The sequence below is a fragment of the Leptonychotes weddellii genome, chromosome 12 (assembly GCF_054177405.1).
Source record: "Leptonychotes weddellii isolate Sample4059 chromosome 12, ASM5417740v2, whole genome shotgun sequence".
Lineage (NCBI taxonomy): Eukaryota > Metazoa > Chordata > Mammalia > Carnivora > Phocidae > Leptonychotes > Leptonychotes weddellii.
In genome coordinates this window covers 79,342,998-79,370,189 of record NC_138380.1, presented here as the reverse complement: position 1 = coordinate 79,370,189, position 27,192 = coordinate 79,342,998, and the positions used below count along the sequence as shown (strand labels likewise).

General features: G+C 46.7%; 1 protein-coding gene and 1 long non-coding RNA gene across 11 annotated transcripts in view; one reads left to right on the top strand and one right to left on the bottom strand.

Moving 5' to 3' along the window:
* LOC115941843 (uncharacterized) overlaps nt 1–15,905 on the bottom strand; it is a 31,288-nt gene extending 15,383 nt beyond the window's left edge. For 3 of the 5 annotated variants that reach the window (XR_014139403.1, XR_014139400.1, XR_014139402.1), the window contains exons 1-3: nt 15,429–15,680; nt 13,134–13,201; nt 5,777–5,900 (exon numbers count right to left, since the gene is read on the bottom strand). This is a non-coding gene — a long non-coding RNA (uncharacterized LOC115941843). The other 2 variants (XR_014139404.1, XR_014139401.1) reach the window with 2 other exon arrangements.
* A 298-nt stretch (nt 15,906–16,203) lies between these two features.
* ATXN7L1 (ataxin 7 like 1) overlaps nt 16,204–27,192 on the top strand; it is a 232,069-nt gene continuing 221,080 nt past the window's right edge. For all 6 annotated transcript variants that reach the window (XM_031030874.2, XM_006735992.3, XM_006735993.3 and 3 more), the window contains exons 1-2: nt 16,204–16,424; nt 16,934–17,002. In XM_031030874.2, coding sequence (XP_030886734.1) covers nt 16,244–16,424; nt 16,934–17,002 — 250 coding nt within the window. In that variant the 5' untranslated portion in view covers nt 16,204–16,243. The remainder of the gene's footprint in view (nt 16,425–16,933; nt 17,003–27,192) is intronic.

The following is a 27,192-nucleotide window of genomic DNA, read 5'->3' as shown; positions in this document are numbered from 1 at the left end:
GCCTAGTATCTTTGGGGGCCACCATTCAGCGCCCTGGAGGTGTCATTAGCGACTCTGAGAAATGCCTTTGCAAAATGGGGACACATCACGCGTTCAGGATTTCTCTTGCCCACTCCTCCGGTGGCGCCTGCCACAGAGGAAAGCTCAGCAAATGCTTCCTGAATGCATAAATGTATAGATGTTGTTCTGCTCTACCACTCCCCACCCCGGCCCTCAAAAGGAGAAAAAAAAAATGGGTCTATAGTTCCTTTAGTAGAGCTGGTTTCCCCAATTCACAGATTCTCGAGAAGCCAGAATGGGGTTTGGAAACTGTGGCGTCTTTTCATGAGTGAGCTCCATCTGACATGTTGCCAATACCCATCGGGAAGGCTATATGATTAGTGAACGGGTAACAAGACTAAAATTATTTACGAATGAGCCTTGCCCACTAAGACGGTTTGGGCTGTGCTCACATTTGGTTTCTCTCCCTCTCCAGCACTCTGAGGAGGGTTGTGTTGCAGCCAAATTAGTTCTTCAGTTTCTGTGATATTGGATAAGAGAATAGGAAGAGACCAAAGGGCACTGATGAGGCAGAAGGGAAAAGAGTGTGTCTTTCTCAAATTGAGGGGACCCCTGATGGACCTCATCTAAAAGGGGAGCCTCTGGGGAAGGGACCGCTCAGATCCATGATAGGGTCATTCCATAGTAAAATCTATTTTCAAGTCCCTGGTCTGGCTCCCAGAGTGGCACCAAACCCCCAATTCCGTGCTGATAGCAGCAGGTTAGTCTACAGTTATTGTGTGTATTATTTTTTTTTAAGATTTTATTTGACAGAGAGAGCACAAGCAGGGGGAGCAGCAGGCAGAGGGAGAGGGAGAAGCAGACTTCCCGCTGAGCAGGGAGCCCAACGCGGGGCTCGATCCCAGGATCCTGGGATCATGACCTGAGCCGAAGGCAGCCACTCAACCGAATGAGCCACCCAGGCGCCCTGCATGTATTATGTTTTAATAATTTCTTGGCAAAACCAGAGAGCAAAGACCTGCTGATGTAGGGCCTTGGTCCCCATCCCCACACTCCCACCATGATAGGGTTCTCTGGAGAATGTGTCAGTTGGTGGGGTTTGGCAGCCTGCGATTGCATCTGGGCTGGCCCCTGGAGTCCGCACGGCTAAGCAGCAGGGGAAAAGCTCTGACAGCAGAGAATGGAGGCAGGTCACCCTATGTCATTATCATGGTGATGGTGATGGTGATCATTGATCTTACGCTCAACCCTCAGTGGTGCTCAAGACCTCCCCTCCATCACCCTGCAGGAAGGACTTTGGGTAAAAGGGGAGAGGGACTGAGGACAATCCAGGGGACTTCCCTGAGGTCTGTAAGTGGAAGAGGATTCTCTTCTCTCCCTGCTCCATAGAATAAACACCAAGAGGGCCAAACAGGCCAGGGAGCGGGCCGCGGAGAGAGCAGGATGCACAGGTCTAACTTGAGAGATGAAGAAGGGATTGAGGCTCACGTGTGGCTCAGCCCGGCATGCCAGCAGAGAAGGCCAGAGACAAGCTCACCCCCAGCAGTCCTGGCTAGAACGAGTTGTGCATTTGCCTATAATGCCCTCCTCACCAGAGAAGTAGCACAGCCACGAAGCCCAGGGGCATCGTGCCATGGAAAGCTGCTGGCTTCAGGGGAGATAGGGCCGGCCATGGCGTTTCTTGGCGTAGTAATTAGAACTTAGGGTTGATGCCACAGTTTTCCTGAGAACACATCAGTGCAATTATAAAGCATATCAATGGGGCAGTGCAATTATAAAGCATATCAATTCTTCACTCCGCAAAGAATCTAAACAAACTAGTCCTTTCTAATTCCCATTACAGCTTTTCATGAAGGGAGGCATACATGTTTTGTGGTTGAGGAAAAAGAATGCCTATCACCAGCTCTTACTTGCAGTAACTTATCTGTTAGTTTGTGAAGTGATCAAACCCCTTCTGGGAGACAGCCTGAACTGGAGAAAGAGAAACAAAATTGCACCTCAGCTAACATAATGGCCGCACTGGTAAATCTGAAACAAGGAGCTCAAGGGGTTTGAGAGCACCAGATTGGATTATGAAAATTTCACGGGTTAGTTGCTGAAAACTTGGTCCTTTAAAAAAGTGTATAACTCCGGGGTGCCTGGGTGGCTCAGTTGTTAAGCATCTGCCTTCGGCTCAGGTCATGATCCCAGGGTCCTGGGATCGAATCCCCCGTCGGGCTCTCTGCTCAGCAGGAAGCCTGCTTCTCCCTCTCCCACTCCCCCTGCTTGTGTTCCCCCTCTCACTGTGTGTCTCTCTGTCAAATAAATAAATAAAATCTTAAAAAAAATTAAAAAATTAAAAAGTATATAACTCCACAAAGGAAAAGACTGATAGGTGTAATGGCATAAAAAATCTTCTGAATTCATACCTACACGTGTGCACACACAAATCCACCAGAAATAAAATTAAAAGCCAAATAGTAAATCAGGAAAAAAATCTTGCAACCTAGAACACAAAGGTTTACTTTATTTAATATATAAAGAGCTTTCATAATTCAATAAGAGAAAGGTGAACACTAATAGAAAAATGAGCAATTTATTAAAAAATAAATAAGAATCATCAATAATCAGAGATACAACTGAAATAAATAAGAGATGAAATTCTTTCCTGTCAGGCTGAAAGATGAAAAAAGAATTAAAGATACACCACAGATGAGGCAAGGAGTGGGAATTTTCACACACGCCGGCCAAGTTTGACAAATTCAAAATTTTAAATGCATATATCCCTTTGACTTATCAACTTCATTTAGAGGAAAGCACCCCAAATAACCATGAATGTGAGAAAAGATTTAGCTATAGAAAACATTTATTATAACATTGTTAATAAAATATATAAAAGAAACAACCTAAATGCCCCAAATTGAGGATTTAAATATATCATATTTTAAGAACAGCCATTTACTACTAGGATACAATGCAGTCTTTAAAAGTGGTTATTTAAAGGGGGCACCTGGCTGGTGCAATCGGTTAAGCATCCCTGACTCTTGGTTTCGGCTCAGGTCGTGATCTCATGGCTGTGAAATCGAAACCGGTGCTGGGCTCCGTGCTTAGTGTGGAGTCTGCTTGAGATTCTCTCCCCCTCTCCCGCTGCCCCTCCCCCCACATGTGCGCGCTCTCTCTTAAATAAATAAATCCTTTTTTAAAAAGTGATTATTTTAAAAGGGTGATTTCATCTATGTTGACCACGTTGTAATATAGTTCTAAATATATAATTTTATGTAGTATCCATATCTATATATGTATATATGGAATGCTCCTCTGAGTAAAGTCATTTAGTTCGGAGATTGGGATCTAAAAATATGTAAATATATGATAGATAGGTATAGATATAGTTAGATAGAATATCAGAATAATATTCTATCAAATACTAACACTTATTTCTATGTTTGTGTTAACTCACTTATGCTGCTTGTTTTTCTTCCAAATGCTTTGTAAAAATTACTTTATATGCAAGGGGAAAAAATACAACCATTTCAAAAACACAGAATGCACATGTGGACAAATATCCTTGAGGTGGAAGCATCCCTTTTGGTCACTGAGGATTCGCAGAGTAAGCAAAAGAAGTCCACAATGAATCACTTAGAATTAGAGTAGCCATATAATTTATCACCAAAACCAGGACACTTTTGAGACTGAAAGGACAAGCTATTAATAATTTTGTATAATCCGGGACTCCCCAGGCAAACTCAGCCATGTGCTCATCCTACTTAGGATGAAAAATCTGTTTAACTTGCCTTTGAAAACAACCCAGAGTTGGAGTGTTAGAGTAAACCACGAACACAGAGCTCCCTTTTATCAGTACAGTCGGGTGCCATTTCTAAACATGCCAGCCAGATGGTTAAAGAATCTTGAAAAGTTCAAGTTTCTCACCTGATGAGCTCCTATCCACAGAGCCCTCATTTTAGAGATTCGTTCTTGACAAAAGGTATTTCTCAAAGAATTATGCCACTTGCCGAAGAACACACAGTATTATACTCAAGTTATCTCATACTGTAGATTTTAATCTTGGAAACATTGTGTAACACTTTGAAACCCTTCCTGATTCCAAATCCCCTTGTGACTTGCCTATTTTCCACTAAGAGCTCCGTTGTAGGGAATTATTGTTTATTGACCTGAGGCTCTCACTTAAGGCCACTCTCCCCCATGCAAACTCTGCCCACGGGCTATTCACATCCTCCCCCAACCCCCCAACACCATCTTTCCCAGCCCAGCTCAAATTTCTCCTCTGCCCCAAGCCCTCCACTGCCACAGCAGCAACCCTGGCCTGGCATTTATCATCTGCACATCGGAACAGCCCCTTCTCAAGGGCTAGCCTGTTCTCCAATCACCGACTACACACACATCTCTCCCCACCCCTGGTGAAAGCAACTACTCAGTCTATGCGACCCGGCGCAGGGCCAGGCCAGGCCAGTCTGTCAACCTCTCTCCAATTATGAAGAGTGGCTTGTTTCCAATTATGAAACAAGGGTTGCAATTCCTTTAGATACCCCACCTCCCACCCAAACTTGACTATTTACTAGGCATTAGAAGAGACTTTTTTTTTTTTTTTGCTTAGCCAGAGTCTGTGAATGCCAAGGTATTTGCATAGGTGGAAAAATTAAAGACTTCTCAACTGAGGCAATCGGTGAGGCCTTTCCCCCCTAAAAGCACCATGAAATGGCACACACTAGAGATTCAGAACCAAGTCGGAACAGAGAGTAGTGTCGTGTGTTATAAAGATGGTTACGTCGCCACAAGGGCACAAGGGATGAAAGCTCAGACAGGTTCTGTTAACACATAGGATACTATCACTCCCACCTTACAGTATTTTACTTGGATTTGATGCTCCCTGTATGGGGCCTACATGGAGCGCGTCAGCTGATCAATGCTCCAACATTTGCCCTCACTCTCCTAAGAGTCCGGCACCTGCCATTTCTTGGCATTGATCACACACTAGGAGACATACATTGCTAAATCAATCATGGGTCAATCCATAATTGAAACGACACTCTTTGCACCTCCTGCTGCCAAATTTATAAACTGATATACATGTCAATGTCTCCTCCTCCAAGCCAAGCTTAGGATGACTTAAACCATAACAGAAGTATGAACAGCCAAATTTAGATAGCAAGATTGTTCTATTTATTCCATCACGCAAGGCACTCTATTTCCCACACAGCTCCCAGCTGAACTGCTAACATACAGAGAGTCATCAATAACCACCTTCTTTGCTGCTGGTCCATCTAGCACTTTCATGAGCTTTAGGGAGAGGCGTACTTTCTTGAGGAAACTTTACTTCTATTAGAAAATTGCTTCATGGTCCTGATTTTGTTCGAACAAGCCACTTTCGTGCCATCTGCCTAGAAAACTGTCACAATAAATCTATGTCTGTCCTGTGAATGGTGCTCCTTTAAAAGTGGCACAGTTGTGCAGTGCACAACCTGTGCAATGGCTGAGGCCAGGCGTTTGATAACTTTGGAATATAAGAAACCAAAGGGAGGGTGCCGTGCTTTACTTCCACTCTGTGCCTCACTTTTATCATCCGTAAGTTGGGAATAATAGGAGCTATCTAGCATGGGTGTCTTAGCACTGATCAACATTCCCATTAGAGTAGGTAAGCCATGGTCTGTAAGGGATTCAGAGAGAGAGAGGCGACCACATGACTTGATTATTGCATAAGAACTATATTCATTTCCTTTGATTCTACAAATTCACCCAATAACATAATTTGGCTTTCATATATTGAAAGGACAAAGACCTTGGGTTTAACGCGTAGTGATGGATGACGGCTCTCACAGCCCCGCCACACTCTTACTGGGTTTCTGTGTGAGGAAAGAAGCCCACGATGACAAAGAAATTGCTGGGGGTTAGGGGTTCATTCTCTGGAAATGAAAAAGAAAGAAAGAAAACTAGAAATTAGTTGCCCTCCATCAGGGTTTCTGACTCCTATCACTATGATTTTGGGCTGGATAAATCTTCCCATGCATCTGAAGGCAGGATATTTACCGGCATCCCCGGCCTCTACCCGCCAGATGCCAATAGTACACCCCAGCCCCAGTCAGGACAACCAAAAATGTCTCCAGCCATTGCCAAATATACTTGGGAGTGAGGAGGGGAGGCAGCGAAATTATCCCTGGTTGAGAAACACTGGCCTACATGGAACTGTAAATTTATAGCCTCAGTATCATTCTTGGGACGTAGTAATCTATGGTTTTTTCTTTTTTTTTAAAGATTTTATTCATTTATTTGAGAGAGAGAGAGCACATGAGCAGGGGGTCAGAGGGAGAAGCAGACTCCCTGCCGAGCAGGGAGCCCGATGCGGGACTCGATCCAGGGACTCCAGGATCATGACCCGAGCCGAAGGCAGTCGCTTAACCGACTGAGCCTTTAAACTTTATTTATTTATTATTTTTATTATTTTTTATTTATTAATTATTTTTTCAATAAAGATTTTATTTATTATTTGACAGAGAATGAGAGAGAGAGAGCACATGAGAGGGGGGAGGGTCAGAGGGAGAAGCAGACTCCCTGCCAAGCAGGGAGCCCGATACGGGACTCGATCCTGGCACTCCAGGATCATGACCTGAGCCGAAGGCAGTCGCTTAACCAACTGAGCCACCCAGGCGCCCGGGACGTAGTAATCTATAAATAAGCTGGCCTCCAAACAACAGAGACCTGGGCTTTACTCTAAGTTCTGCAGCGATTATTTTATGAACTTAAAGATACCAGGCTTCTGTCAACCTCTCTCATTCCAGTTATGAAACGAGGGTTGCAATTCCTTTAGATACCCCACCTCCCACCCAAACTTAACTATTTACTAGGCGTTAGAAGAGACCTTTTTTTTTTGCTTAGCCAGAGTCTGTGAATGCCAAGGTATTTGCATAGGTGGAAAAATTAGGTGTCATATAAATATAACTCAAACTCTGGCCTGTCATATAAATATAACTCAAACTCTGGCCTGTCATATAAATATAACCCAAACTCTGGCCTCTCATTTTCAGGATTTCCTCCTTTTGAGGGTATTGGGCTGGGGCTAGAAGAAAGGCGTTAGGGACTGCTGGGGGCTGTCCCCTGCTCATTTTGTGCCTGGCCACCTCCCAGGGTGCGGCGACTGCCTTCTTCTCTCAAATAATGGAGCTGCTACCACACAGGACTGGCAGGAAGTAAAGCCAGCAACTTGCAATCTTCTATCTATGGCTCCCATGTAAGTGTAAGCCCCTGATTCAATTTCCCACAATGCCGCTACCTAAGACCAGGCCATTTAAAACCTTGAGGGAAGCAAAAGAAAAGACAACACAGAAAACCTTATGACTGGTTACTGGGTTTGAACGATTCCTGACTCATAGCTAGGTCATCCCAGAAGGGGTCCCCTACTGGACACTATCTGGCCCGGCTCCTGGCCCATGAGAGGCTCTTACCTACCTGCTCCCCACATGGGGGGAGCTCAGCCCTCATCCCAGATCTGCTCCCTCCCTCTGCTTCAGCCTCTAGTGCTCATGACCCCTTCTTCTCACCCTGGGATGACTGACAGACGGGAATATCCCCACGGAGTCTCAACCACTAACCACAGGGGTTGGCCTTTTTAGATAGTTGGAAGGACAATCTCTCAATAATTCATTTTCCTTGGGCGCCTGGGTGGCTCAGTTGGTTAAGCGACTGCCTTCGGCTCAGGTCATGATCCTGGAGTCCCAGGATCGAGTCCCACATCGGGTTCCCTGCTCAGCAGGGAGTCTGCTTCTCCCTCTGACCCTCCTCCCTCTCATGCTCTCTGTCTCTCATTGTCTCTCTCGCAAATAAATAAAATCTTAAAAAAAAAAAATTAAAAAAAACAATTCATTTTCCTAAATCTGAGATATTTGGTTTGGAAAATCACCTTGGGGAGGCTTTCCCCATGAGTCCAAGCTGGCTGTAGCCCTTGGCCCAAGCTTTATGGTAACCATGAAATGGGCATGAGGTCAGGTTTCCGATGATCTTCCTCACATGGGCCGGTCTCCATCTTGAGATGTCCCCATGACAACTGTTGAACAATGACACCTATAACACACTTTTCAGGAATAAAAAATACTTCCCAAGAGATAGAGTACTGTGGTCTGAATGATTGTGTCCCCCCATAAATTCATATGGTTGAAATCCTACTCCTGAAGGAAATGGTGTCAGGAGGTAGGGCCTTTGGGGCCTGGCGGTGGGGGAAGAGTGGGTCGTGAAGGTGGAAGCCTTATCAAAGAGACCCTAGGGAGCTAGCTCGCCCCTTCCACCACGTGGGGACATGGTAAAAAGGTGCCATCTACGAACCAAGAAGCCCTCACTGTACACGGCATTTTCCAATGCCATGGTCCTGGACTTGCAGCCTCCAGAACTGTGAGAAAGACAATTTTGTTGTTTATAAGCCCTTCAGTCTGTGGTAATTTGTTACAGCAACCCAAACAGACCAAGACAGAGGATTCTCAGTCCATAGTGGAAAAGAAACATTTTTTCCCCGACACACCAGCAAAACATATTATAAAACAAGAGCAGTTAAAACTGTTAACTTGGTATGGAAAAGACAGGCCAAGCCATGGAACAGAAAAGAGAGCTCAGAAACAGACCCATGTATTTGGGAAGTGAGTGTATGACTGATCTCTATGGAAAGAAAGGCTAAGCTATTCAATATATGCCTGGGGAAAACTGGTAACTGGGAAAAGATCAAAAGTTAAATTTTTACCTCAGATCATTAACCATAAATATCTAAGCTTAGCTAAATGTAAAAACAAAAACCTGTAAAGCATAAAGAAAAAATATAAGAAAAAATTCTGTGACCTTGGGGGAAGAGGTCTTCTTAAGCAAGACACAAAACACAAAAAGCCTCAAGGAAAAATCTAATACACCTGACTACAACCAAATGGAAAAAAAAAAGTGTATAGAAAAGATGCCACACACGAGGTTAAAAGAAGACAAGCATCAAGCTGGAAAATTACATTATTTTCAAACAGACAAAAGCTCTCAATCTAGAATGTATAGAGAATTCCTAAGAATCAATAAAAAGATCTGAAAATGCCAATAAGAAATCATCAAAAGGTACCAACAGCAATTTGCAGAGTAAAAATACAATGGACATAAGAACGAATGCTCAAAAATATACCAGAAATGAGGGAAGTGCAAATTAAACAAGATATGTTTTTACCCTAATATTGGCAAAATTAAAATGTCTGAAAACGTTGGATAGGAATTAGGGCGTGAGGCAATGGGCCCATTCCTACGCTGCTAGTGGGAGCATGAATCAGTCAGCTACTTCAGAAGACAATTTGGCAGAACTATGAAAATTTAAAATGCGCATACCCAGCAATTCTACTTTGGGGTAGAAATACTCCCTCATGCCCAGGAAGCAGATCTAAAAATAAAGATGTTGACCACTCTGTTTTTTGTAAAACCAGAAACCTCAATGTCTATCACTAGGACAACAGACAGACTCCAGACCATTATATGGAATAGTATGCAGCAGTTTAAAAGAAGAAGGTATTTCTGCTTATAATGACATGCAATCGCATGTGTGAAAAAAGAAAATTGCTGCAGAAAAATATCCACAAAATGGTCTGTTGCACTGTCAATCCTGTTTATGCTCATGCAAGGCTCCTTTCTCAACCAGGGATAAAACACATCTCTCTACAAAATGACGCTGCTCATGTTTAAAAGAAAATAAGAACACACATGTGGCAATATCTATGCCTGTGATGATAAATATAGATAGTAGGTAAATGTATAGAGAATGGTTTGGAAAACTGCCTTCAGAGTTGGGGGCATGGGAGGATCTGGGGACAGGGACGTGTCCACGTTTGAAGGAAATACTCAAAGGGAATTTTCTCCTTATCACTACCGTTTCACTATCTCATGGGAACACATTCATACGTAACCTTTAGAATATAATATTAAATTGCTTTTTACAAAAGACAATAAACTGTTTTTGGAGGGAGGAAGTCATTTGCAGAGACCCCACTTGGCTTACTATTAGGACAACTATTTTCATTGCCGTGCAAAAGCAGTTTTGCCTCCAAGCACATGGGATTTTGCAGTTCCTTGGCAGAACAGAAAAGTCTTAAAGGGCCTTCTCCAGAACAAAGGGATATGCACCCTACCCTGAAGTCCACATCAGATGAAGTTTCAGGCAGAAGACTGCTGACACAAGTCTCCACCAACTGATGCGGGACAGCAGGCCCACAGGAAGGAACAGGAGCTTGGGTTTCCTTTCTAAGTAGAAGGATGGTCAGAAGCAACCACAGGAGCCCTCCTAGCATCAGAGGTCGGCTTGTTTCTGACTAGCCGCTGTTGTCTACACAACACACTGCAGCTAAAATAAGAATCAGCAAACATTTACAGTGGTCCGCTGTGCGCCAGGCCCTAGGCTGGGGGCTCCATACCCCGAATCTCACTTCATCCTCACAATGATCTGAAGAGAGGAACCTTGGTAGCCATTTAACAGATTGCAAAACTGAGGTTGGGATGGATGAAGAAAGGTTCTCAAGCAAATGACTGAAGAGCGATTCTCATTTACCACCTGTCGATCTCAAGCCCCTGCTCTGGCCCCAACCCCGCACCGCCTCGCCAGCTATATGAACAGGTGAGTTTGGAGGGGTTGGGGGGGGCGGCTTTGCTCCAATTAATAAGTGCCCATGAGTCTTAAGTTTGTCTATATTTATATTCAGGTGAAGGGCCAAAAGTGATTTCTACGACAATGCCAAAGAGACGCTATCTTTTCTCCTGCCTCACCCCTGAAGAAGAGCGATGGACAGAAACGGGGCAAGCTCTGCCACGCTCAGGGGAGCAGAGACCTCCTCGGCCTGCAGCAGCAGAGGGGTTCCGGGGAGCCCTGAGAGAGCAAAGCCCCAGATGAGTCTGCCCGGGCTGTCAAGGCAGCTGTCCCTCAACCCCATGCATTCCCGTGTTGGACTTTTCTGCCAGAGTCAGAATGCAAATTGCATGTTTTTGTAGTTCTGTTTATCACTAGAGTCCCTGTTTGTTTGGACCAGACACATGGCTAGGGCCTTATACTGAAACCAATACCCCAAAGCCGCAAAGCCTGGAATTCCTATTTTCTTTCCTACTCCCGTTGCTACTGGGGGTCTTTTCTCCCGGTCCCCTTTGATCCAGCGACATGTGAGGGGCAGGGAGGAGGCAGGTGACCTTGTCTAACAAGGCGAGGGAGACAGCACACCTGCCCTCCAGATGCTGCGAGCTCTTACAAAAGGTAACAATGTATGTAACAAATTCCCCCCCCTCCAATTACAATGCTCAGAGAGAGTGGGTTCGGGAAATAAATTTAAGAGAGGAGAGTGGCAGATGGGATAGATGGATTCAATTAAGACAAAGAACATCAAACAATTCCAGGGATGCCTCATTCTAATGGAATGTCATTTTCTCCTCATCGCCTCCAGGAAGCTCCCAACAACAGTCTAGGTAGGAAGTAGGCTGCACACACAGCACCTCGACCCCAGCAGGAGCTTAAGATCCTCAGATGAGAGTGCTAATATTACCTCTTCTCTTCTTTTCAATAAGGAGGTAAAAGCGCATGAATCAGACTAAATGAATGCAGGCTGCGTATTAGATGCACATCTCTCCAGAACCAGGTGTTATTCAAATTAAATAGGTATTTTCTACTGCCATCTCTGTGGAACTCATTTCTTTATTTGGTCTATAGAAGAGTCTCCTTTTTAATTAAATCAACCACTGTTATTTTTCTAAGAAAGATGATAAAACAATAAAAATATTTACACTCCTTTTATCTTCCCAAACATTAATCATGAAGGGAAGAAGGTGTTATACCTTTGCTAGACAGTTTTATCACATAGACATTGTACTAATACGCCTTAAATGACTGTTTTGCGGGTCAATTTATACCTATTAAGAATGTATAAAATTCTTGTTGCCACTAACAATATTTGTAACTCTTTATTACCAAAAGGAATTCCAGTCTGCAATAGATTTGCCATACGTATAATTGAGATGTAAGTATAGATGTGTATATAATACTTTATATGCACCATGTTGACCCAAATGCTACTCCCGGCTGACCTCAATTTTCATCTAAAGTCAAGTGTAGAAGTCTAGTAGTCTGATGAGCAATGCTTCTGTCCTTCTCTGGCTCCCAGTGGTATAATTTTAATTGACAGCCATGTTCTCCAGTTACTAAGTCATAGGTGGGTTAGAGTTTCACAAAGTTGGTATTATTATCTCTATAGTCAGTGCATACACTGGGCAAGGCTGAGGGTAGAAACCGCAATTCTACTGCAGAAGTCTAACTGCAGTAATGCATACGCGTTCTGATTATCAGCGAAACAGGCAATGTATCCAACATCTATTTTGTAGAGATGCTAAACCACTTCTAGGTTCCAGCCCCCACTTCACTATGTTACAAACTAAAATGCTCCCAGCTAGAAGGGAATAATATTTAGGCTGTCATATCGGCTTCGGGGTGCTGTGTAGAAATAATCTCTACTTGAGAGACTTGGCTGGGGGCGTAAACTAATATTAAAATACTGGACCACTGCCTTGTTTCTCTGAGACTGAGGTGACCTGACTCCTCAGGATGATAAGCCACCGTTGGTTTTTTGGGTGGTTTAAAATGGCTCCTGAGAGCGGAGAATTTTCTGGAAGCTTACAACCACTGGGCTTGAGTCCCTTCATCACACTACTCTCCACACACCTCAAGGATGGCGGGGTTGTAAGGGCCCCAGTGTGACAGCACCACAATCAGTAAAGACTTGTTTCCAACAGTTAAATCATGACCTTGTCATGGGTGAATTCTTTCCATAAAGTAGTGATTGAGTTCAAATAGCAAAAAAACTTGAGTACCCAGAGGTAAAGGTAAATTATAAAACTCAGCACGTAGGAGATACTAGAGTCAACCGGTCCCACCAAGCTGGCAAGGATGATACACAATTCAGACTCAAATGAGGCTCAAGTGAGGACCAAGGAACAGTGCTCAGACAACGTTGCTTTGTTATCTAATCACTTTATATGCAAACCATTCTGTATTAGTTATGTATTCTTACGTAACCAGTTATTCCAGAATTTTCACAACTTAAAACAACAAACACCAATTATCTCATAGTTTGGGGGGGGTCAGGAATCCAGGAACGACTTACCTGGGTGCCTCTATCTCAAGGTTTCTCACACACGTGGGCCAGGGCTGTGGTCTTGTCTCAAGGCTCCACTGGAGAAAAATATGTTTCCAAACTCATTCACGTGGCTATTGGCAGGATTCAGCACCTCATGGGCTGTTGGACCAAGGGCTCAGTTCCTCACTGACTGTTGGCCAGAGGCCTCCCCCGGTTTCCTGCCACCTGTGCCTCTCCATAGGGCAGCTCACAAGATGGCAGGGGGGCTTCCAGTGAGAGCAAGAGTGAACAAGATAGAATCCACAGTCTTTTTGTGAACCAACCTCAGAAGTGACATCCCATTCGTTTTGCTATATTCGATTTGTTAGTGGCAAGTCCCTTGGTCCGGCCCACACTGAAGGGAGGGGATCACACAAGGACATGAATACCAGGATGTGGGAATCACTGGCATCATTTTAGAGGCTGCCTACCACATCTTCCCTTGCATGCACAATACAGAAATAGACACCAAAAAAGTGGAAGGAAAATCAGAAAGCAGGAGGGGAAGGGAAAATGTTCCAGGATCTAATTACCTAGGCCTCTGAGCTCTCTCTCCCCCCAAATCCAGCCATACAACATACCTTCTGATGAGGCTCTCTTCACAGAGTCTTTCATACCTGCCCCCTCCTCTCCACCTGCATGGGACCACCAAAGTTCATTTGGCCTTCACTTCTTCACACACACACACTGCAGCACTACTTCTAATCTGCTTCCATATCCAATAAGTCCTGGGCACCACAGCCTTTCTAAGTCACCCTTTCTACTTACCCTTATGCACCAGAAAGCCCCTTTAGTGGCTCCCCACTGTCAAACAAAACCCAAACTCTTTAGGTTGCCCTTCAGTGCCTTCCATAATTTGACCCAGCCATGACTATACTTCCAAACCCCCAATAATAACCCACCATCCCAGATAAACCATGTTCAACCCCCCAAACACACCACACTTGTGCTCAGCTTGAAGCCTCCATTAATACCGTCAATCCCCTTCCCTTGGCAAGACCAGTCGTCACCTTACCATGATAAATCCTCCCCAATTTCTAAGGGGCAGAGCAAATCCTATCTTCTCTGTGATACATTTTCTGGTCATTCCAAACTACAGTTTAGTTCCTCTTATGATTAGGCACAGCTCTGAGAGACCCTACCATTCACTGCCTTGGCCAGTCACTGCACACTTGTGTTGTTTTTCCAAGGAGTTGATAAATTTCACACCTTCCTTCTTCCATAGAGACCATCAGACTGCATCTCCACAAGGGGCTAGGTCTCATTTGTCTTCCTCTGTGGAAGGCACTAGTCCATGACAGGTAATACTTGTGGAAAAGGCATGGATGGATGGATGGGTATTTGGAAGGAAGTGTCAAGCACAGCGTCTAGCATATCCTAAGAGGTCAAAAAGTAATACATCTTTGTTAATACCACCAATTCTTAAAATGAGAATTTTCCACTCACTGGCATCTCAGCCACTTAGTGGTTCCTATGTAGAAACCCTTCTAAAGACAGCAGAGGTGAATCAAATTTGTCTGGGTCAAGCCCATTCCCACAAATATCACAACCAAAGACCAATCCATAGCTCCTCCTTCATTGCCCATCCTAACCCTGGCTTTGAGGTACAGGATGCCAAATGCAAGGGCATCAGATAGATGGCAGAGCCGGGACAGAACTCAGTCAGTACGGAGCAACTTCAAATCAGTGTGCTTCAGCCGCGGGGCAGAAACAAAAGTGGTAAGAACTAAAAGGGTACTGGGGAAAATGACAAATAGATCCATTGTGGGGGAGTGACCATATATTTTCGGTAATTCCTAGGAAACAAAAGGATTCAAAGAGAGAAAACAAGAAAGAGATACCAGAAGACCTTCTAAGGCCTTTGTTGCCTACCCCTAGGGAGAGGAGGCGAAATCTCAGTTAAAGCATCAAACATCCAGAATTCAGAAGAAATCTAACGCTTCCTTTCTAGCTGGCTAGAGCAGTTACGCCAGGAGTGAATGCTCCCAGGAGTCAGATTCCTGGCCCTAGGTTGCAGGTGCTAATCCGAGCCACCCTTGAATCACGGGTAGGGAGGCTGGAAACTGCTACAGGGGCTTGGCCCAGTAAGCGGCATCTTCCGTGCGGTGAATGTGCTCTCCCGGAATCGTGATCCTGGAGCAAGGTCCGCGCAGTGGTTCCCGGAGAACCCGAGACACGCATCGCGCAGAGCATCTGGGGGCACCGCGGCCCTGAGTTTTGAGCTTTGCAATGTCCCGCAGCCTGACTGAGCTGGGTAGGCAACTGCTCTCGCCCCAAACTCACCTGCTTTTTAGAACCACTTCCATCTACCCATGGGTCTCAGCTCCCAAAGGCATCCGCGGAATCCTCCACGGTCCCAAGGTCCACCGTGACAGGAAAGAAAGGGAGAAGGGAGTGGTGGCTGGGAGGAGAGATCATCACCAGGGTCCCTCCCCGGCTTGGGATGCTCGTAGGGGGAAAGCCCTGCCGGGCTCCCCCGCACTGGGCCGCGGGGGGTCTCCGCAGGGGGTCTCCGCGGGGCGGGGGGAGGGGGCGCCTCACCGTGGACGACAGGGAGCCGGCGAGGGAAGGACACGCTGGAAGGGCTGCATGCAAAAAACTTTCCGTCGTCTGGGGCCACTCTGCGGGGAAGACCTCCCCGCCTACGGCCCCCGGGTCGTGCCTCTCCCCGGCCAGCCCCCCGGCCCCCGCCCCGCACGCCCCGCGCGCCCCAGTCCCTGCGACGCGGGCTCCGGCCGCCGGGCGCACGGGGCGGCGGTGGCGGCGGCGCCGCAGCATCTCCGCGCCCGCGCGCGCCGCAGCCTCCGGGCCCCGGCACGCGGCGCTGGTCCGGCGCGCGGCCCCGCCCCCGGCGGGCAGGCGGGCTGGCGGGCGGGCAGGCAGGCGGGCGGGCGCGCGGACGCGCGGCGAGCTGCGGGCGCCTCTCTGCTGCCTCTGGCGGCCGCGCGCCGCCGACCGAGACCAGCGGGCCCCGGGCGCCGAGCGCCGGCTCCTCCTCCTCTCTCTCTCCCTCCCCTCCTCCGCCGCCTCCCTGCTCCCTCCTCCCGTCCCTCCCTCCCTCCCCCTTTCAGAGCACTCAATGTCGGAACGTTCCGAAGATGACGTCGGAGCGTTCTCGAATCCCGTGTCTCTCGGCTGCTGCTGCCGAAGGAACAGGGAAAAAGCAACAAGAAGGAAGAGCAATGGCGACACTGGATCGCAAAGTGCCCAGTCCGGAGGCGTTTCTGGGCAAACCCTGGTCCTCCTGGATCGACGCCGCCAAATTACACTGCTCCGACAGTAAGAACCCCACCGCCTCCTCTTCCTTTTATTATCCTGTAACCTTTCCATTCACCTAGAGCCACTGGGAAAAAGTGTGTGTGTGAGAGAGAGAGTGGCCCCCGGTGTCCTCCATGCTTCTCCCTCTCTCTCTAAATAAATACACACAGAGACAGATCATCAATGCACAGAGAGAGGCCCTGCTGCCAGGGCTGGCTGTCTGTCTGTCTGTGCCCGGCTCCCCGTGGCAGCCCGCGGGGTGGGCTTTCACAGCCCCACGGTGTATCTGTTTAAAAGGCTACTCTGTTGCTGCTTGCATAGTTTTTTTGGTACCTATCTGGGCCAGGTAGATGGCAATCCGGACTTGGGAGAAAATGTTGCATTGTCAATTTTTGAAAGATTTTTCATGTACAGTATTTATATTGATCTGTTTGCAAATAAACACTCTCTCCCCCCTTGACTTTGGCTTTCCCCCCCTTTTTGATCTTTTTTTCCTCATTTTCTTTTCTCCTTTTCTTTTTCATCTGCAGATGTAGATTTAGAAGAGGCTGGAAAAGAGGGTGGAAAAAGCAGGGAGGTTATGAGGCTTAATAAAGAAGGTAAGTGAGCTACTGGCATTTTAGTGTTAGCATGTGGCAGAATCTTCACCGGATTTCGACTATAATGTGAATTGTTCTGCTGGGTACAGAGTGACTAAGGCTTGTCAAAAATCGAGCACGCCCAGGTGACTACTGCTTCATGTTAACTTCTTTCAAAGTATAAATACAACTGGGGGGGGGAGGGGGGAGACTGTGGAAGGCAGAAGTTTACAGCACTTAAGCCGCAGTCCACATTTGGACCTTCTGATGCATATCTGCCATTCACCTTTGGAGCATCATTGCCAAATGGTGGTGGGGGGTGGGGGGTGTCTTGAAATCTCTGAAATGAGGAGCGGGGCTCCCTTTACCAGCATCCCAGCCTTCCTTGTGGGTACATACACAACAGTTTAATGAGCCCCACATGGTCAGTCATTCCAGCAGCTACTTCTCCACTCTCCACTGAAAACCACTGTACATGGCAGACCTTTGCAGCAAGTTACATTCGGCCCACTTTGTGTTTGGTCACAGATTGTTGTGTGGCGGGCAGGGCTAGGGGCGGCTGTGTGTGCAGCTCCCCCCGCCGGTCACACATCTCTGTTTCCCCAGCCTGGAAATATAGTACCTGAAATGGGACACAGTGAGTAGATAGGTCATCCCAGACTGAGGCAGGGATGGGAAGCCACGGCCTGCTGGAACTGGGCATCAAACACACATGGTCGTCATAAATAAATCATATCCTGTTCGCGTTTGCAGGCCTGCCATATGTAACTCTGGCCTATGGGCTTCACATGGAGCAACTCCAGAGGCCACTTTCTGCTGAACAAATGGATGGGTTCATTTGAATTGTGATTTACTAACTGGTGTCTTGTAAACATGGCTGGCTGAAATTGGAGTGGGAGGAAGGCATGAGGGGGCAGAAGAGGTTGGTGGGAAGTGTTGAAGGAGTTCAGCCATCACTAGGCCGTGGGAGCATTGCTCATCCAAAATGAATGGAAAAAAGGCCAGTTAGACTCCAAAGAATGGTCTCCCTCATAAACCAGGATAGCACCCTGTAAGGCAGTTAAAACCTACTTGGAAACGTTTTGTGGATCACCACCTAAGACAGTCGGTTTTCTGTGCCCAGGGATTTCCTGACCATCCAGTGAGAGGAGAATTTGTGCTTTAGAAAAAATAGCATGGAGGTTAAAATATTCAAGGACAGTTCTCTAGCATAGTGTTCCTGCTAATTAATCACTTTGGGAACGAAACCTTATTCTAAAGATGTTTGCCTCTAAATATCGTAGTGTGGTCCTGCCATGTGTCTCCAGGATGCACAAGGGAACAATATCAAGTGGACTTCTTACAAGTGGCAGCTTATTGGCGCTAAATGTCCGTGCGTGTTGGCAATGGAAAGTATCGCTAGAAATTGTTTTTCTTTATAAACTCTTGAGATCTTTAAGAGCTCATGGGACTCCGTTGTCAGACCACTGGCCATGAAAAGGTTTCCACAAAAAAAGATGAGGTTGTGAAAACCTTTAAATAAGTTGAGTAAAGGTCATGGTGTGCCACTGATTGGTACCTCTCAGGCCTGGGTGACAGATTCTGACCATACCGCACAAAACTCATATTCTGCACCCTCCTCCCTGCGTCCATCTCAAAAGACTCTTGTTCTCAGATTCTCTTTGCCTCTTGGGAAATAGATTCTTTTAAGGAAAAATGAAAAGCTCGCCTTTCCTCAGAAGTCACAAGTGGTACATCCTGCTTATTATAGTCTTTGTCCTGTAAAGGTACAAAGATTTAGCTCCTAATTATATGCGTTTGCATTAAGGACACCTACTGTTCAGTGTAACATGCAATTGCTGAGTTCACCAAATAGCCATGTATGGGGTGAAATCTCTTTGTTCGTGGGCCTGGTGGAGCAAGCTTGGGTTAGCAATCCCTGAAGGTCTTCCTGGTATGTGCATACAGTTTTCTTTAGAGGGAGAGGATATAGTAGTAAATATCTATCTATCCCCCCACCACCACCATGGTGAGGAATTGAAGGGTTGAACTGGGATTCTGTGTTGGTATGTTTGGTTGCTGGAATCTCCAGAAACACTGGTTGCATTAGTTTCGCCATGGGCCTTCTTGTCGGAGTCACCACGTGGGTGGCCTCCAGATGGATATGTGTTTGTGGATGGGTCTCCAGGACACAAAGTGACCTAGGTGTGATCGTGTTTATCCACGGGTCTGAAATGCATTGATCGGCCATGATGCAGTTGGGAGGAAGCAGGTCTTGAAAAGAAGTTTGGGCTTTAATGGCAGTGAATGAGTTAGGAATTCCAACTGAGAAATCAAGGGATGTGATCCACATTTTAAATATTTTAAATTGTTGTAAAAGAAATATAATGTAAAATTTGCCATTTTAACCATTTTAAAGGGTATAATTCAGTGGTGCTAGGTACATTTACAGTATTGTACAACCATCATCCCTATACATTTCCTGAACTTTTTCATCATCCCAACCAGGAGCCCTGTAGCCATTACATGATAACTCCCCATTTCCTTTCCTCTCAGCCCTGGAAACCTCTGTTCCATCTGCTGTCTCTATGAAGATGCCTATTTTAAATTCTCTCTCTCTCTCCCTCCCCCACTCCTCTTTCTCTCCCTGCCCCCTTTCTCCCTCTCTCTCTGAAATGCAATATTTGTCCCTTTGTGTCTGGCTTATTTCACTTAGTATAACATTTTCATCATTTATCCATGCTGTAGCAGGTGTCACAATTTTTTCCTTTTTACGGCTAAATTATATTCCATGGTGGGTATAGACCGTGTTTTATTTATCCAGCCATCTGTTGATGGGCATTTGGCTTGTTTCCGCCTTTTGGCTGCAGTGAATAATGCTGCTGTGACCATTGTTGTGATATGATATGTTTTATAGACGAAGCTATAAGGGAGGAAAGTTAGGCTGGAAATGCGAAAGAAGAAACATTTTGCCTTCTGCCTCTATCTGGCCACAGCCTCAGAAGACACAGGAAGGACTTGCCGGCGTTTGGAATAGCCTGATTATTGGAATGTGCTTCCTTCTTCATTCCTCATTCCTTTCACCTTTTGTGGCTTCAGTTCTCCACCTGGATGAAATGTTAACCGAATGCTTCAGAATTTCTGTAGTGAATTCTTCGCATTCATGTTATTATTTCATCCAAAGTTAGTGAAAATCACAGGCAAGAGGAATTTGGCAAACACCCTTGAGCCTTGCCAGATGGTCACCTGGGTTCAGAAGGTGCCGTGAACTCCATGTTTGGAGGTGGTGACATGGGGTTATGCCGAGGGCTGCCTGGAGTGCCAATGGAGCAGGAGAGAGGGCTCTGGGGCAGCTTCCTGAAGTCCCCCTGTATGACCTTGGGAACATCGGCTCCCTTCTCCGGGCCTCTCCTCTCACTTGTAAAGTAGGGAGTGGGATGACACGTCCCCCAGGGTCCCTTTGAGATGGCTGACCCTGACTCTCTCTACTGAATGTACCTCTATTTGAGATCCAGTCATACCACCCAGGCTGTTTTTAAAGAAACAACAGCAACAAAATCAAGCCCTCACATTAAAAATATCTTAACTAACTACTACACACTGGGTCTGTTTTCTCATTTTATAATCTCTTGGTGGCAAACATCACCACATCTCCTACACAAGCAAATAGTTTGTGAAGAGTATGTGGCCTTTAGGAGTCTAAGAATACTGAGGGTCTGAGTTCAAAACCCAGGCGCATGCGTTCCCCCGAAGTGGAGAATAAGTGGACCTCAGTCAGCCTGGACCAGTGCGGCACTGAGATTCCTTAAGGCGTGGGGGGTCCCAGAAACCTTATTAGTCTAAGATGTGAAATTCATCTGTGAGAGAAAATTCCAAGGAAGCCCATTCATCTAGCTAACCTTTTAAAATAATTTTCTCTCTCTAGTTTCATAGATTTATCTGAAGACTTTTTTCCAGCTAATTGGGAAAAAGCTCTGTGATTTAGAAAAATGGTCTTCTTTTCTCATTGCCTCACCTGAACTTTTTTTAAGGATGTCAGTTCATAAATCGGGAACAGGGTGCATATGGCTCAAAATGGAGATGCTAACAGGTTTGTGAGGATTGACTGAGGTAATACAAAAGGACCCGGCACACAGTAAGCACATAATGTTTGCCTTTATTCTTTTTTTAACTGTTATTATATCATTATCACTTTTTAATGAAGCCAGTCCTAGAACACTTTATTATTATAATTAACTAGGACTTTCAACTACCCAGTGACAAATGGAAGAGAGATCCTGTATCAGAAATTTCATTTTTAGAGTAAACCATGTTATCATGATTTTATAAAGCTAGTGATTTTTAAAAAACCGATTACTATGACATCTTTGTGTTTCATGGGGTGCAGTTAATATGTAGTCATTGATAACTTTTATCAGAAGTTAGAAAATATACTTCGGCAGTTTCGGGCCTATGGGCTAAGGAGGGTTTACAGCGCTCTCTCGGGGGACTGCTGAGATGTAGAGAATAATTTAAAAAATGATTGATAAGTTGTTTTATCTGGTCACTGAGACAAGAAAGACCTCCGAAGATCCTTGTTTGGGTCTTTTGGAAGCCTACACTGGTTTCTCTGGACATTTGTCTGTGTTTTAATGTTCCCAGATGTTTTGATTTGATGGAGGTAAACCTGCGGAATGCTTCCAGTTTGGAAACTGTTCTGGGGCCAGTTAAGGTCTTGCCACGATGGTAAGAGGTTGCTGCTGTCCCCTGAGATGCTGGCAGAATGGGGCTGGAACGCCGGAGGAAGCCGGGAACGTGGGAGCGTGTCCAGCTCAGGTTTAGGAGTCTTGCAGTTGTGGCTGGTTGGGAGCAAACTGGAGGCAAAGATGGCCACTGACCTGGGAAGAGTGAAGTGTTCTTAAAAGCCAAGCCAGGGAAGCCAGCGACAAGTGGTGGAGATTTATGGGAATCTGCGGGTGGCTTCCCTTTGTCATTATACAGACAACTCCGTATCTATGCTAATAGGAGATGGGAAGACACCAAGTCCACAGATTACACAGATAAACCTCATTTTTGCCATTAATTTCAACTTCCTTGTCCATTAAGCCTACCTGCCTCCCCTTTGGCTAACAAGCAGCAACATTTGTTCGCTTTGGCGTTTCATTATCGTCTCTCTCGTCTAGCCCAGCCTTTGGGATGAAAGGACAGGAGAGACGGAGTGGCCTCCAGGTGGTAGGGAGGCAGGCTGGAAAGGAGGAGAAAGGCTTGGAGAATGAATAAGCTTTGTAGTTGCCTCCAACTGATGGGGCCGGGGGGGCAGGGGGTGGGGCAGGACGAAGACTGCAAAGCCGAGAGAGAGAGAGAGAGAGAGAGAGAGAGAGAGAGAGAGAGAGAGAGCGTTTTCAAAGCCATCTAGTTTGGAAAACATAAAGCTTCTAAAATGAGTGTCTCTTTATACATACAAGCATTTCCATGTGCCCGGGTCTTCATGTGGAGAAAATGTGGTTCTGGCTGCTTCCAAAACAGGAAGTGAGGGTGGGCACACTTTGAAACGCTGTATGTGAATTTGGCTTCGAAGCACAGTTTGCTGTGCTGGATTCTCATCATATGTCATTCTACACGAATCCTTTTTTTTTTTTTTTTTTTTTAATCTCTAGATGTCGACTTTCATACACACACAGCCATTCGAATGCTTCGTATTTTCTTTAATAATGTTCACAGGTTGCAAAATCCAAAAGGGTATGCCGTGAAAAGGAAGTCTCCCTCTGCCCCCCGCCCCCGGCTGCTTCCAGTAGCTTCATACACGGTTTTTTCTTCCCGCTTCCCCCGTGTGGGTGATAGCATCCTGGAGAGCAGCCTGGTGTCTCGCCATGACCGCTCATCTTACACAGTGGTCCGTGTCCGTTCGTAAGGAGCTACCCCATTTGCTTTTTGGTGCCTGCCTAGTGGGATGATCATTTAAGCCTCTGAGTGTCTTGCGTAGTTGTGAATACCCGCTCCTGCTTTGTTGGCCTCCCGGAGCCCTGGAGGCTGAATGAGCTCTCACAGCGTGCCAGCCCTGGGCTAGGCCTGGGGGACAGCAGTGAAAAAGCGCAGCCTGCCTCATGGCGCTTCCATCCTGGCAGCGGAGGCAGACGTTCCAGAAGTCGTGGCGACTGCGGTGAGCGCTCTGGAAGGGAAAGTTGGGGTGCCGTTGTGGGGCATTTTGGAGGGACTTCACTTACATTAGGGGGCTCAGCGAAGGCCTCCCTCTGAGGACATTTTATCTATGCCAAGACCTAGAGGACAAATGGAAGTTTCCATGTGCCGGGCTGGCCAGGACAGAGTTAAAGGAAACAACATGTGCGAAGGCCCAAAGTGTGAGAGAATATAGAGGTCCTAGAAACAACGAAGTCTGTCACTAGAGTGCAGATCACAGAGCAGAGAGTAATAACAAAGTTTCCCACCAGTGGCACTCCTTCTTTGTGGTGGGGGCCGTCCTGGGCATTGCAGGCTGTTTAGCAATGTCCCTGGCCTCTACCAGTAGAATCCAGTGGCTCCTCTCCCAGAAACATCTCCAGACATTGCCAAAGTTCCACTGGGGTGGGGCAAAATCACCCCTATAGAGAATCACTGGTGTAGGGCGAAGCTGGAAAAGAAGACAAGAAAAGTAGACTAAGTTAGTCACAGAAGTATTCTGCTACGACCCGTCTGTGTCTTAGGCCTACATTCCAGGGGGGGGTCAACCACGGTGCGTACTCGGCAGGTGTATGTGGAGCTGTGACCAGCCCCTGGCTCTGGGCTGTGTCTCTCTAAAGAGAGCGGACTCCCTCCCTCTAGGAGCTCTCTTCCAAAGGTTTCCAAGATGACTGCTCCAAACCTTCAGTTCCATTCTGTCATAAATGGTGACAGCGGTGAGATTCGGGTTCTAATTCTGGGTGGCCCAGCCCTCCCTCACTGTGGGTAGAGGAGACCCCAAGGCGCCGATTCCGATAATGATGGCAGTTATTATATGGTGGCCCCCAAAGTCAAAAGCGCCATGGTGAAGCATTAAAGATTTCAGTGTATATTTAAAAGTCAGGCTGGAAATACAACTGGCTTTCTGTGCAGTTTGATTACCCATGGGATTTGTCTGAAATGGGGATGCACATGACAGAGAGCAAAGCAGCTGGTTTCAGGATTTCCATGTTCAAGATTAGATGATAGGATGGGCAGAGGAAGTCTCATTCCTGAGGGCTTCTGACCTGTGTGCCAAGTGGTCTGTGGCATTATTTAGGACTGTAAGGCCGTGTTAACTGCAGCTCGTGGGTCTCAGGGGCTGGCTGTCTCGGCTTCCGAAGTGATTTAGGAGAGTGAGGCAGATTCTATTTCTGCGTGCTTTTCTATGTGCATTGTGTTTCTATCCTTTGGGCTAACCTGTCCTTTGTGACACTTCATTTCATTCATGACCTCCTTCAGAAGTAGACCTAAAGTAGTCACAGACACAGTGAGACCCTGTCCTAGTCAAATTCCTTTTACCCACGGACCCCATAGGCTGAGGTAGCCCAGTGCTTACATCTGCAAACTAGGATCGTTTAGTGCCCGCAGTTAGGAGTGATGTCACCAAGATGGCGACTTAGGTCGTTCCTGACCTCACTCCTCCTCACAAGAACAGCTAACAACTATTTGTGGACGAGACACCCCTGGGAGAATCCCAGAACGGGGGGGCGAGCCTGGAGCGCCCCCTGCGCCACAGAGAGCAAGACAGGCAGCACTGGAAGGTGGGAGGAGTACTGCTCAGCACCCGCAGTGGCCCTCCCCCAGGCCAGCACAACACCACACGGAGAGGGAGCCTTGAGCTAGGGCTCCTCCGGGGAGAAGAGAGCCCTGGGTGGGGGAGACATCCAGCTCTTGGGAGTGCCCTGTCTGGTCTCACCCACAGGGAGAATCCGTGGGGCTTGACCACTGGGAGTCCAATTGTGACTGTAATAGTCCAGTGTAGCCGTAATGGAGAGGAAGACGGTTAGCCAATGGGTTGGCCTTTTTCCAAATTGTGGCAGCCGAGTGTCAAAGACTGACTTCCACATCTCTCTCTCCTAAAACTCTTGGTGCAATGTTGTGTTGGTGATGTGCTCCAGCTAATGCTGTTTGGCTGGCTCTCTCTGATTCCCTCCTGTGGCAGAACTCAGATTGGCCACTTCAGCCAAATGGACCTGGCTTGGGACCCTGAGGCACTTGAACTAATGAGGAGATGCTGGAAATCCCTTCCTGCAAGTGGGCTGAGGTGGAGGATCCTTTCCATTCAGGGGCTAGACTTGGCTCGCCCAGTTGGCTCTAAGTAAAGCTGGAGTCCCACTGTGAGGAACGCTTTTGTTTTTATGTAGACACTTTATCCTTGTACCTGTGGTTTCATAACACAATTCCACTTGCCAAGTTTAAAGGATCAGGTGCTTAAAGAAAAAAGGAAGCCAAGTTAGGTACTCACTAGAGCAGGACAAAGTGGTAGCAGGTCACCAGAGTAGGGAAGATGAAAGTGACTCCATGATGGAAGGAGTTGTCACTGTATCTACTCTACGGAGCTAGATGTGATTCTCTGGCTGGAGTGGGGAAGCTGCCTGCCCCAGTGCACCAGTAGGTCATGGCTACCTGGAGTGGACGTGGGGACACTGGGCACCCAAACTGATGCCATCGACCAGGGTCTCAAGATGATTGATACACATTCCTGGCTTGGTCTTATCAGACCATAGTGGAATCTGGCTCTTTTTAAGAGTATATTTATTGGGCATGGGGCGCCTGGGTGGCTCAGTCATTAAGCATCTGCCTTCGACTCAGATCATGATCCCAGGGTCCTGGGATGGAGCCCCGCATCAGGCTCCCTGCTCAGCGGGGAGTCTCCTTCTCTCTCTCTCTCTCCCTCTGCCCCTCCCCCCTGCTTATGCTCTCTCTCTCTGTCTCTCAAATAAATAAAATCTTTTTAAAAAAGAGTATATTGGGCACAGAGGGGCCGATACTGTATATTCCACTTACAGAGGTGCCTAGAGTAGTTAAATTCATAGAGACATCATAGCGGAGTGCTGGTTGCCAGGGGCAGGGGGAGGGCGGGGAAAGGGAGAGTTAGTGTTTAATGGGCACAGAGTTCCAGTTGGGAGAGATGACTAAGTTCTGGAGATGCATGATGGTGACAGCTACAAGACCATGTGAATATACTCAATGCCACTGAGCTGTACACTTAAAATGGTTAAAGTGGCAGATTTTATGTCCTGTGTATTTTAGCACAGGAGTGCACTGGTGTTGAAGCCTGGGAAGTTTCGTGGAGGGTTATTTAAATCTTGCCTGTGCTCCTTACTGGCTGTGGAGTACGATACTTCTCTGAGCCTCAATTTTCTCATTTTCAGAATAGGGATAAGCTCTCAGGGTTGTTGTGAAAATAGATGAGATGCTGGGCGCCTGGGTGGCTCAGTTGGTTAAGCGACTGCCTTCGGCTCAGGTCATGATCCTGGAGTCCCGGGATCGAGTCCCAGGATCGAGTCCCAGGATCGAGTCCCGCATCGGGCTCCCTGCTCCGCGGGGGGTCTGCTTCTCCCTCTGACCCTCTTCCCTCTCGCGCTCTCTGTCTCTCATTCTCTCTCTCAAATAAATAAATAAAATATTTAAAAAAAAAAAAGAAAATAGATGAGATGCTGTCTGGCATACAGCAGGTACTCAATAACGTAAGCTCTCGTTACGATGATTGTTGCTTTTACCAGGCATGTGGGTGCTCTTCTTTGCCTTGATGGGGCTGCCACTTCCAGGGGCCACGTGGCGTCCTTACTCCTCCAGGAGTGTGCCTGGGGTTTACTAGGCATCTTTGGGTCAACACTTTGTCCCCGGTTCTTTGAGGATGCCAGGAATAAAATCACAAGGAGTTGGACCGATGTCTCTGTGCTATTAGTTTTCAAGAGTGAGTATCAGTTTCGGTTTTTCAAAGTGTGGTCATTCTGGGGACGCTGCAATCAAATCTCTAGGTCCTGAGCATCCCAGGCTGTGGTCGTACTGAATCAGGAGGACCGGGAGTGGAGCACAGGAATGTGTATTTTAAACAGGCTCTCCAGGTGGCTTTGCTGTTCACCAAACTTTCTGAACCACTATTTATTGGCTCTGAGAAATGGCTCTCGACTCTGCCCACCTTGAGAATCCCTTGTGAAGCTCTTTAAAAACAAAAACACCAGGACCACTCCCAGAGATTCTGACTCCCTAGGTCTGGCTTAAGGGGTTCTAGATCGCTGCTTGTGTGTCTTTAAAAATAACAATCCTAG